General features: G+C 41.0%; 1 protein-coding gene across 2 annotated transcripts in view; it reads right to left on the bottom strand.

Moving 5' to 3' along the window:
- Positions 1–2,578: 2,578 nt before the first annotated feature.
- The window catches only part of CCNDBP1 (cyclin D1 binding protein 1), a 507,674-nt gene continuing 498,390 nt past the window's right edge, over positions 2,579–11,862 (bottom strand). For both annotated transcript variants that reach the window (XM_050799546.1, XM_050799547.1), the window contains 8 exons: positions 9,407–9,488; positions 8,553–8,649; positions 8,306–8,379; positions 7,648–7,724; positions 6,716–6,996; positions 5,260–5,320; positions 3,323–3,369; positions 2,579–3,057 (listed from right to left, as the gene is read on the bottom strand). In XM_050799546.1, the coding sequence (XP_050655503.1) occupies positions 2,943–3,057; positions 3,323–3,369; positions 5,260–5,320; positions 6,716–6,996; positions 7,648–7,724; positions 8,306–8,379; positions 8,553–8,649; positions 9,407–9,488 (834 nt within the window). In that variant the 3' untranslated portion in view covers positions 2,579–2,942. The remainder of the gene's footprint in view (positions 3,058–3,322; positions 3,370–5,259; positions 5,321–6,715; positions 6,997–7,647; positions 7,725–8,305; positions 8,380–8,552; positions 8,650–9,406; positions 9,489–11,862) is intronic.

Here is an 11,862-nt window from a genome sequence, read left to right as displayed (position 1 = left end):
GGGGGGTAGGTGCCAGGTGCCAGCCTCATTTTAACAGCCAGCTCTGGGGTGAGGGAGGGACGTATAGAGCAACAACTCACTCATTACCCCAAGGACGCAACCAATCCATCCATGAGGGATCCAAACACCTCTCATTAGGCCCCACCTCCAACACTGGTGATCAAATTTCAACATGAGGTTCGCAGGGTTGAATATCCAAACTACATCACTTTATCAGAAAAATGAATAGTCGTTCGGGATAAGCAGAAGAGTGACCAAGAACAAAACCAGATTCCCAGAAATCAATAGACAAGATGTTTATTTCTGTTACCTCAGCTAAGGCAGCCATGAAGACCAGCTGTCTTACAATAGACACTACTGGGCTGAAATGACAAAAAGAAGCCTTTGAAAAGGTGCTCAGTTACCTTTAAAGAGTACATTCAGATTGTTCAGGTTCAGGTTTTTCGCAACCATTTTACTGCTCATTAATACATTCGTAACTTAGGGGTAAGGGAAAGGATCTAACACTTAAATCATTCTTATATTTCTGATGAAGTGGGATATTATCCCAAAATGGAATTTTTAGGTAATCTCAAAATTACATTGATCAAGCTGGGCTCGGTGGCTCACACCTGTAATCCCAGCACTTTGGGAGGCTGACGTGGGCAGATCACCTGAGGTCAGGAGTTCGAGACCAGCCTGGCCAACATGGTGAAATCCCATCTCTACTAAAAACACAAAAATTAGCTGGGCATGGTGGTGTGCATCTGTAGTTCCAGCTACTTGGGAAGCTGAAGCCAGAGAATCGCTTGAGAACCTGGGAGGCGGAGGTTGCAGTGAGCTGAGATTGTGCCACTGCACTCCAGCTTAGGGGACAGAGTGAGACTCCATCTCAAAAAAAAAAAAAAAAAAATTTACATTGATCAGTGCTTTCCCTGATCATTATCCTTAAAGATCCAAACATGACTGAACGAAGTTATACAATATAGGACCTGAAAGAAAAATTCAGCTACAGATAGGTCTTTTTTTTTTTTTGAGACAGAGTCTTGCTCTGTCACCCAGGCTGGAGTGCAGTGGCACGATCTCAGCTCACTGCAAGCTCCGCTTCCTGGGTTTACGCCATTCTCCTGCCTCAGCCTCCCGAGTAGCTGGGACTACAGGCACCCGCCACCTCGCCCGGCTAGTTTTTTGTGTTTTTTAGTAGAGATGGGGTTTCACCGTGTTAGCCAGGATGGTCTCGATCTTCTGACCTCGTGATCCGCCCATCTCAGCCTCCCAAAGTGCTGGGATTACAGGCTTGAGCCACCGCGCCCGGCCCTTGGTCTTTATATTAGAGTTCTATATTCATTAAGTATCCCACAATTAAAGTCTGATGTTAATAACATGAATTTGGTCCAGCAGAGAAATATAAAAGTATATAAAACATAGGCTCTATATGAAAGGATAAAAGAACTAGTCTCCTGTTGTACAAAGTTATTTTGTTTATGTTATTTTGTTGCCTTGGCACTCTATCAGTTTGATTCTAGTTCCTTCCCTTTATGACACTTGTTAACAGTACAGGCCGGGCGCGGTGGCTCAAGCCTGTAATCCCAGCACTTTGGGAGGCCGAGACGGGCGGATCACAAGGTCAGGAGATCGAGACCATCCTGGCTAACCCGGTGAAACCCCGTCTCTACTAAAAAATACAAAAAACTAGCCGGGCGAGGTGGCGGGCGCCTGTAGTCCCAGCTACTCGGGAGGCTGAGGCAGGAGAATGGCGTGAACCCGGGAGGCGGAGCTTGCAGTGAGCTGAGATCCGGCCACTGCACTCCAGCCTGGGCGACAGAGCGAGACTCCGTCTCAAAAAAAAAAAAAAAAAAAAACAGTACAAAATGGCACTTCAAAACAGTCAATTAAAACTCATTTGGCTTAAAGAATTTCAACCCCAAGTATACATTAGTCACTCAAAGAATGACTGCTGTTGCTGATTATACCTAAAGAGGGCAGAAAGGCATATGTGATGAATTACACCTACAGAAGGAAGATGATGGGCATGAGAGGTGCCGGAGACCTGTAGGACATGCATAAGGCCCTATTCAGCTCACCAGAATATACATCATTACAGGTTTACGCTGCTTTCCAATATGCAGTCTTCTAGACCGATGCAAAAGTACAATTAAGTGGTGATGGTTTTGCAAAAGGATGAACTGAAAAGGCCCTTAAAATTACACAAAATCTCTAATACACTAAAAAATTTTAATTTATAAAAATTTGGTATTTACATTTGGGGACACACATAACAGAGGACAACACAAGTATGTATAAAGAAAACAGATCTGTTCAATAAGGTGGGCAAACGTAACAAATGGGCTCAATGCCAATATATTTGTGAGACAGGGAGTAATCTGGGATAATATTCAGAAGGACTTGCTGATAATAATATGTAACATGGTGAAATACTAAGATGAATTTTGGAGTAATCTTTTATAAATAAAGTGTTTTGTTCTAAATATACTTCTGATCAGAATCAGATTTTTAAACCTACAAACCCAAATGAAAGCAATGTTCTAGTCTCAATCCACTGTATTTCTGGTAAAAAGACACTTTTGAAGGGCACTCGTTTAATCACTGGCAAGTTAGCATTTTATTGAGACCATCAACATCTTTACAATGAAAACAACACACTTTACTGTAAAAAGAGAATAAGGCAGCTTTCCTAGGAATCTCTGAGAAATGACTCAAGAATGAGAAATCATGCAATTATTTTTCATATATAGCACAGAAAAATATATTATATGCATATGGTTTATAAATAGGTGCCAACCTGGCCTAACCAACAATCTTTGGTAATAGTTTCTCTTGCTAAATATAGACAGGCACTCACTTTCAATCCAGCAAGCATTCTAGCTCCATTTTAAAAGCAGACATCAGAGCCTGACCATGATGGTGAGAGGGGGAGAAGAAGTACAAATGAGCCTGAAAAGTCATAATTCAAGTTCACTCTGAGTGAGCTCCTTGATTCTATTCATGCAATGATCAATGGCATTAATAAGTAAAGGGATCCAACTATCTTCCGGCTGAGGGGTCACATGACTTGCTCTGAGAATAAAATAGGAAAGAAACAAGTTAAACTTGTTAGGGCATCAAGGGAAAACCTACCCTCAGGAGGGAGCACAGGGAAAACTAAAATGTTTTTAAAGGGAAGCTTCTTTGCAGAATCTCAACTGCCCCACAACTGAAGTTGAAAGAAAATCCCACACCCACCCTTTCCCACTCCTTGAAATGGGGGCTAGGGAGTTGAGAATGTCTGGACAGGAGTTCCGTTTTACTCTCAAAAAGCTATCTGAGAAGCCTTCATACTTACTTTGTAATTTCAAGTGCCTTCTTTAAAACAGATACAAGTTTTGCAGACTAGAAAAGAAACACAGAAGTTATTTACCCTGAGCCCTACCATAAAAAGGTGAGCTCAAATATTTTAAAAGACCCAAGTAATAAAAAAATCATTTAGAAAAAGAATCTGAAGGAAGTATGCAAAACTTAAAAATGCTGATTAGGTTAGGGTGGCAGGAATACGGGTTCTTTTCATTTAGCAAGATCTTGTTAATACCATTGCTATAACATTTGAATAAATTTTTTAGATCTAAAATATTTTCAATTTAAAAAAGGACAGAAAAAGGAAAATGTAACCTGAATTGGTCCCAAATGCTAATAGCTCAAAATATAAAGCAGAAATGACTAAGGCTCCTTTTAAAAAAAAAAAAAAAAAAAAAAAAAAACGCATAAAGAATTTTAAGAACACCAATATAAGGATAACATGGAGACGTTTAACATAAAATATCAATACATATAAAATGCATACGCAGTACACATTTTAAAATTGCTAGAGCAGATACTATGTTTGGGATAGCTGACTAGGCATATTGCTAAAAACGTTTGTTTCTTGGGAAGTCAATTTTTTAAAAGTTAATGCCAAAAAAAGTTAATGCCCAAAAGGATCCTATTCTACTTCAAGGTGTTTGTACATCATGAAGACACTTCTGATGAATCTAATTTCCATTATTCAATTTATCAGTTATTACTAGAATTGATACATTTGATTGTAAAATATAAGCTATTTGGCAGTTTTACTGCTCTTTCCAATACCATTAGAGAGAACAGAAGTGTCTCTAGCAAAGGGCACAGCGCAGAACTTCAAAGAATACAATAAAATCAGATTTTTATAAGAAACTTGACTCTCCATGGTTAAATCACACTGTTTGTATTAGAACAGAGTATGTTTCTGGAACACTTATTTCTGCCCTGACTACAAATTAGAAACTTGTGACCTCAGCCAGCTACTTCATGAACAGCTAGAGTTCAATCTAATTGCTGTCTAGTCTAGAAATTAGAAACTTGTGACTTCAGGTTGAGAAGTTCCTAAATTACAAGCATTTTCTTTTTTTTTTTTTTTTGAGACAGAGTCTTGCTCTGTTGCCCAGGCTGGAGTGCAGTAGCGCAATCTCGACTCACTGCAACTTCCACTTTCCGGGTTCAAGTGATTCTCTTGCCTCAGCCTCCTGAGTTAGCTGGGATTATAGGCGCATGATGCCCGGCTAATTTTTGTATTCTTTTTTTTTTTTGAGATGGAGTCTCGCTCTGTAGCCGAGGCTGGAGTGCAGTGGCGCCATCTCGGCTCACTGCAAGCTCCGCCTCACAGGTTCACGTCATTCTCCTGCCTCAGCCTCCCGAGCAGCTGGGACTACAGGCGCGCGCCACCATGCCTGGCTGATTTTTTGTATTTTTAGTAGAGACGGGGTTTCACCGTGTTAGCCAGGATGGTCTCGATATCCTGACCTCATGATCCGCCCACCTCGGCCTCCCAAAGTGCTGGGATTATAGCCGTGAGCCACCACGCCCGGCCTTGTATTCTTAGTAGAGACAAGCTTTCGCCATGTTGGCCAGGCTGGTCTCAACTCCTGACCTCAGGTGATCCGCCGGTCTCAGCCTCCCGGAGTGCCGGGATTACAGGTGTGAGCTACCACGCCCAGACTTAAAGCAGCATTTTCTAAGGTCTTTGGGCTTTTCTAAATGATTACCCAGGTGATTATGGAAGAGAGAACTATCAAAGCTCATGGCTATTATAATTCAACTTCAGCAAATATTTATCAACCCCAAACACATGCAAGAACTGTGACATTACTGTTGTACTTGCATCCAAATGTGACAAATAAATATGTACCCTATAGCTTAGAGGAAATAACTAGTGATTAGTGAAGTTCCGCCCATTACATCTGTAGCTATTCCCTCAAAGCCAGTACTTACATTGATTCGCACGGTCAGGTGACACATAGGTGGATATATGCTCAGAGCCAAATCATCCACGCTAAGAGCAGAAAACAAAAGTAATCATTAACAAAAAAAGAAATGCAGCCAAGTTGTTTCTAATACACAACTATGGATGTCACAGTAAGAAACTGTCCCAGAAATGCCTGTCAGTTTTTAAAATTGGGCAACTGGGCAACCAATACAGAATAAGTTCAACCAGTCTTTACTGAAACACGCATACCCCATTTCACTAGGAAGTTGGGGGGAAAAATTCCCTTAGTTCATAGTAGGGTGCATGATCAATTCAGTCAAAAATGTGAGGATATGAAAACATCAGTTTAATAACTAATATAGGCAGGCAGGTCATCAATGGAAGCTAAAATTAGAGTAAAATATAACTTTACTAAAGTGAGCACCACTTTAAGTGATCAAATTTAGTACCACCAATAATGAGGCAAACCAACACCATGTGCCTCCCTAATATGATAAAGTGAGATGTATAAAACACTCAATTATATGATATTCTTGCAAAAATGAGAAGTAACCATCACATGAATCCAGGTTGTTGGATATTTTATGAGACAACTGACCTGGTTTCTTTTTAAAATGTTGATTTTTTTAAAAAAGATTACAAAGGGCCGGGCGCGGTGGCTCAAGCCTGTAATCCCAGCACTTTGGGAGGCCGGGGCGGGCGGATCACGAGGTCAGGAGATCGAGACCACAGTGAAACCCCGTCTCTAATAAAAATACAAAAAATTGGCCGGGCGCGGTGGCGGGCGCCTGTGGTCCCAGCTACTCGGGAGGCTGAGGCAGGAGAATGGCGGGAACCCGGGAGGCGGAGCTTGCAGTGAGCCGGGATTGCGCCACTGCACTCCAGCCTGGGCAACAGCGTGAGACTCCGTCTCAAAAAAAAAAAAAAAAAGATTACAAAGGACAGGAACTGTTCTAGATTTCAAGAGACTAAAGAGATGACAATTAAATGCAATGTGGGACCTTGACAGAACCCTGAATTTATATGACATTTTAGATAGAGACAACTGGAGAAATCTGAATATTAGATAATATTATTATATTCAATGTCAAATTTCTTGGATGTGATAATCCACATCTTGGATGTGGAGTAGGAATAAGAGCATTTCAGGAGATACATACTGAAGTATTTAGGGGTGAAATGTCATTGCTGCCTGCAATTTACTCTCAAAACATTCTGGAATAAATATGAAACATCTCTCTTGAGAAATAAACCAATATAGGAAAAAAATGTGAACAATAGGCGAATCTAATAGAAGGATGTAGGAGTGTTCACCGAAGGTACTTTTTTAACTTTCCTATAGGTTTGAAAAATTTCAAAATATAAAAAAAATGGGAAAACCTTGTTTTCCCGGTTTTTTCCCAGTACAAATTGAGATCAGAAAGCTGCTGCTCAGATGTTTCAAGTGGAGATCATGCTTACCTAGGGCTGATTTCATCAGAAATATCCACAATGTCGTCCAGCTGTGCCACCTGATCCTTCTTCCCATTCTCTGCCACTAAGATCCGCATTTTCTTCAGGCAGGCTTTGGATGCTCTCACCAGTGCAAGGCAGGGGATTATGAGCTCTTGATCATCCTCTGACCAATACAAGTCCTGATTGCTTGGAAACCCCAACACATCATCCTCATCATTGTGGTTGTCAGAGTTGTTCTCGTCAGTATCATTCAAGAGGCCAGAGTAAGGGTCGCATTCTTCCACAGCCTAAGACATACCATGATGTATGTGAATGCAAAAAAAAAAAAAAAAAAAAGGCCTATTACACTTTTACCACTGTGCCTTAGTTGTCCAAAAACCTTAGCCAGGCCGGGCGCAGTGGCTCACGCCTGTAATCCCAGCACTTTGGGAGGCCGAGGTGGGCGGATCACGAGGTCAGGAGATTGAGACCATCCTGGCTAACACGGTGAAACCCCGTCTCTACTAAAAATACAAAAGTTAGCCGGGCGTGGTGGCGAGCACCTGTAGTCCCAGCTGCTCGGGAGGCTGAGGCAGGAGAATGGCATGAACCCAGGAAGCGGAGCTTGCAGTGAGCCGAGATCGCACCACGGCATTCCAGCCTGGGCGACAGAGCAAGACTCCATCTCAAAAAAAAAAAAAAAAAAAACCTTAGCCAGCCACTTCACTAATGGCTACAGAGTAGAATCATTTCATAAATCCTGTTTCTTGCTCTCCTTGTCCAGTAAGGGAACGGAGAGGAGTGGTAGTAAATCACACACTAACAAGGAGTGGGAGATGGAAGACAGAGGACAGTAGTGAGAAGGGGACCTATCTGGCAATGCTTAGGAAATCTCTCTTTATAATTAATTCTCATCTACTAGTCAAGGAGTTGCCTTCCAATGATGGAGGTCCCCTCACCCGCTCCATTTCTTCATGTGCATCCTTCACAAAATCCACATTCTTGGTCAGCATCAAAAGAGCCGCAGCTTTGTTATCTATGAGTGAAAAATCAGAAGCACTAGAATTAGAGGAAAACCCCAAGAATTTTCTTAAGGCTGCAAGGAACAACCACATTGTTCCTATTAAAGGGAGTGCCAAGGACAGTTGACAAGGGTGGTGGTTTAATAAAAAATTCTTCTCACTACATCCCCTGGTATCTAGACAGGGGTTTAAAAAGCTTGTATTTTATTCACCACAAGAAGAAATAAAATGGTCACATGATGTTTATCATCATGGTCCTCTTGGACAACCACTGTTTTGGCTTAGCTGTCTCTACCTCATAACTGCTTCTGTGTGCTCCATAATACTACTCTTGGGGTAGGACTAGGAAAACAAACCATATTTGTCCAACAAGAGACAGAGCCACAGCAAAGCGGAGTGGAATTTAGAAGTATGAGAACTAGAGAATGACAAACAGTATTAATACCTACCTATTAATTTTGATAATAAAATATATATATTTCACCAGACTGTTTATATAAATTCAAATATATACATGTTACAAAGCTGGAAGCTAAACATGAGAGGTCTCTCTGCTTTGGGCAGCAGACACGGCCCACTTCCCACTTTTACTCACCTCTTGGTATCTGAGGCATCTGCTGGCACGCAACCCAGACACTGTTGTAGGAAATAAGGTCATTGTTCTCAGGGCTGGGGAAAGAAATCAATAAGGATAAATTAATAACCTAGGTTCCTGTCTCCTAAAAAGCTCCTTCCTGCTGGTCATTACTCTCAGCTGTCAGTAACTTTGCTGTTAAAATGAGTTTTTCCCCTCTTAGGCAAGGAACCCCAATAACTGATAACCTAAACTGTGGCATCACTACCTCTGAGTTGGAGTGATGGAAAGTACTTCCATGAGCTGAGCCATGCCATCCACGATGTCCAGGGTGGCGCCCCGTACCAGCTTTCTCAGGGTGATCCCTGTGGCCAAACCCAAAGAATAAGCAGCCTGGTGTTCTTTTCAGAAGCACCATCTGCTTTCCTGAGTCTAAGCATTACAGAACTATAAGGTAATGTACACCCACATGCTTTAACCTACAAGCTAACACAAAACTCAGGTCTAACTTATATCCCCATAGCATTTTCTTGCCCCTCCTGCCATTCTTTAGTGTTTTCTTTAAAAGAGATCTGGAACAAAATCTTTCTGTGACACCATGTATTCATTTGTTAAAGACCGTGATCTCTTAACAACTGTAGATGAAACACTTGAAGTTTAAGCCACTTGAGTAACCCTGAAGATCCATGACATGTATTCAGTTATAATTTTGGCATGATTATAATCAATGCATGATTCTACAGGCAGGGCTGGAGGCCATTTAACCTATGAAGATGTTCAGAAATAGGGTGAGATATAATATGGGTGGAGGAAACTAAGGATGGCCTGAGCCTGCATATGGGGCTGAGAGCCAGCCAGCATCTGTGGTGTTAAAACAGGGTGAAGAGGGAGAAGCCTGTGAAAATTAAAAGCCTTACAAGTCAGGCAAGGCAGGGGAGATGGGAAGTCATAGGAACAAAGCATCTGTATCTTAGAATAATGGCTTGATTATTTAAGTCACTTACATTACAAAATTATCCTTGACTGTATTTTGTGGGAGAAAGTTATATGTTCAAGTTGGGTAAAAGTAAAAGTCACAGGACATAATCCACAATATTAGCAAAGATCTACTATGTGGCTTACCCTGATCCTTTGGAAGCAAATAGTACACTGCAATAAATGCCTTGATGGCAGCATGGACTTGTTCACAGAACTTCTGGGTTTCCTATGAAAAAGGAAACAGATTAGATCAAAGTGGTCAACCCTTCTACTGTGGAATACAGCAGATATTTCTTTTCTTTTTCTTTCTTTCGAGACAGAGTCTTGCTCTGTCACCCAGGCTGGAGTGCAATGGCACAGTCTCAACTCACTGCAACCTCCACCTCCCAGGTTCAAGCAATTCTTCTGCCTCAGTCTCCCAAGTAGCTGGGATTACAGGTGCCCACCACCACACCCGGTTAATTTTTTGTATTTTTAGTAGAGATGGGGTTTTGCCATGTTGGCCACATTGGTCTTGAACTCCTGACCTCAGGCGATCCACCTCCCTCGGCCTCCCAAAGTGCTGAGATTACAGGTGTAAGCCACTGCGTCCGGCCTAAGGCAGATATTTCTACAGCATCATCAAACATTTTCTGAAGTCCTGGTATGAAGGTAGGCCTTCTGCTGTACTCATCACATACCAGAGAGGAGTTAGCTATATAGTAGACATTGGGCTGACAACTCGATAAACCATTAAGAAACAGCAGGAAAAAACTTATTCCTGATACACTGTATCCCAAGCTATTCATGATATCTTAGACCAGGAGTTGGCAAACTGGTCCTCAGGCCAACTCAGGCCCCACTGCCTGTTTTTGTAAATAAAGTGTATTGGGACACAGTCATACTCATTGGTTTAAATGTCTGTAGTTGTGTTTGCTCTATAAAGGCAGAGTTGGGGAGTTGGGTAGTTGGCTACAAAATCTAAAATGTTTACTAACTGGCCCTTTACAGAAAAGAGAGGGAGAGAGACAGACAGACAGACAGACCGACTGATAGACCATGGTTATTAGATCACTAACCAGGTCTCTCTCTCTTAACAGAATCACAATATGTAACTAAAGGTAACTAGCATGGACTCAACAATGCTTGATGTTAACTATTTTCCTTCTAGGTGGTCACTGGCTTTCTCATCTTCCTTGTCCTCAATTGACTTAAATTCTAAGTCAATACTATACAAATGTGGTCCAGGTTGGAGCCAGTCTACAAACTGTGACCAGTCAGGGATAAGATAAGGACAGTGACTGAGAGTGTTTAGAAACTTTTATGGTAATTTGACATTTATTCAACATCCAAGCACATAATTTTATTAAAGTATCATTCCATGCAGATTGGAATTTTAAAAAAACAAAAAAAAAAAACCCCACCCATCTTTTAGTAGGACTAAAGTGGTGAGATCTCAAGAAGGCAATGATGATTCACGTGTATGTATGTGTATATATACACACATATATACATATATGTATTTATTTGAATATATGTATATACTTGAATATTTGTATATATTTCAAATAAATCCAAATTCTAATTTTTCATCTATGAGTGAAACTACTGTCCTGAGCATGTATAGAAAATCAGTTCTATGCTGCCTCCTTGTGGTATCTTACTTGCAGTGAGTTTTAGCAGCAAGTCCTAAGTGTATTTGAAAGAAAGGGGTTAGCAGATAAGAAAAATAAGATAATATTAACTATTCTTTTTGAAATAGTCTATTTTCCATGAATCTTTTAAAGTGCCGTCATACAATTCATCTCTTGTTTCCTCATCACAAATCTCAAAGGTAGGCCAGGCACGGTGGCTCATGCCTGTAATCCCTACACTTTGGGAGGTCAAGGTAGGCAGATCACTTGAGGTCAGGAGTTCGAGACTAGCCTGCCCAACACGGTGAAACCCCGTCTCAACTAAAAATACAAAAATTAGCCAGGCATGGTGGCGGGTGCCTGTAATTCCAGCTACTCGAGAGGCTGAGGCAGGAGGACTGCTCGAACCGCATAGGCAGAGGATGCGGTGAGCCGAGACTGTGCCACTGCACTTCAGCCTGAGTGACAGAGTGAGACTTTGCCTCAAAAAAAAAAAAAAAAAATCTCAAAGGTATGTGAGGAGGAGAGAGTTTATCACTGTAGGTACATGCAGCAGAAGATACCTATATTCTTTCCAAACACCTATATATGTAGACTGAGAAATTAAAACTATTGACTATGAAAATCAAATAAGGCAATGAATATGCCATTTTAAAAGAATCTTACTCCCATATTAAGGATACACAGCTCTAGAAAAAACTAAGCATAGAGCATACGTGGTCACAGCCAACATGTTTACTTTCATTAGTTTAATAATAAAGGAATATTTAAAACGCATAAATTCTTTGTTCTAGCAATTCCACTTCTGGGAATTTTTTCTACTGATATACATACATACACAGAATTACGTAATTCATCACAACACTGTTTGCAGTAATTCTAAGTTGGAAACAGCTTAAATGTCCACATAGAGTATGGTTAAATTATGTTTATATCTAGTCTATTGAATACCATGCAGTCATTACAAAGAACGGAACAACTTTATAC

Source organism: Macaca thibetana, chromosome 7, assembly GCF_024542745.1.
Source record: "Macaca thibetana thibetana isolate TM-01 chromosome 7, ASM2454274v1, whole genome shotgun sequence".
NCBI classification, from domain to species: domain Eukaryota; kingdom Metazoa; phylum Chordata; class Mammalia; order Primates; family Cercopithecidae; genus Macaca; species Macaca thibetana.
Note: the sequence above shows the minus strand (reverse complement) of the source record. Positions and strands in the feature narration are given on the sequence as shown.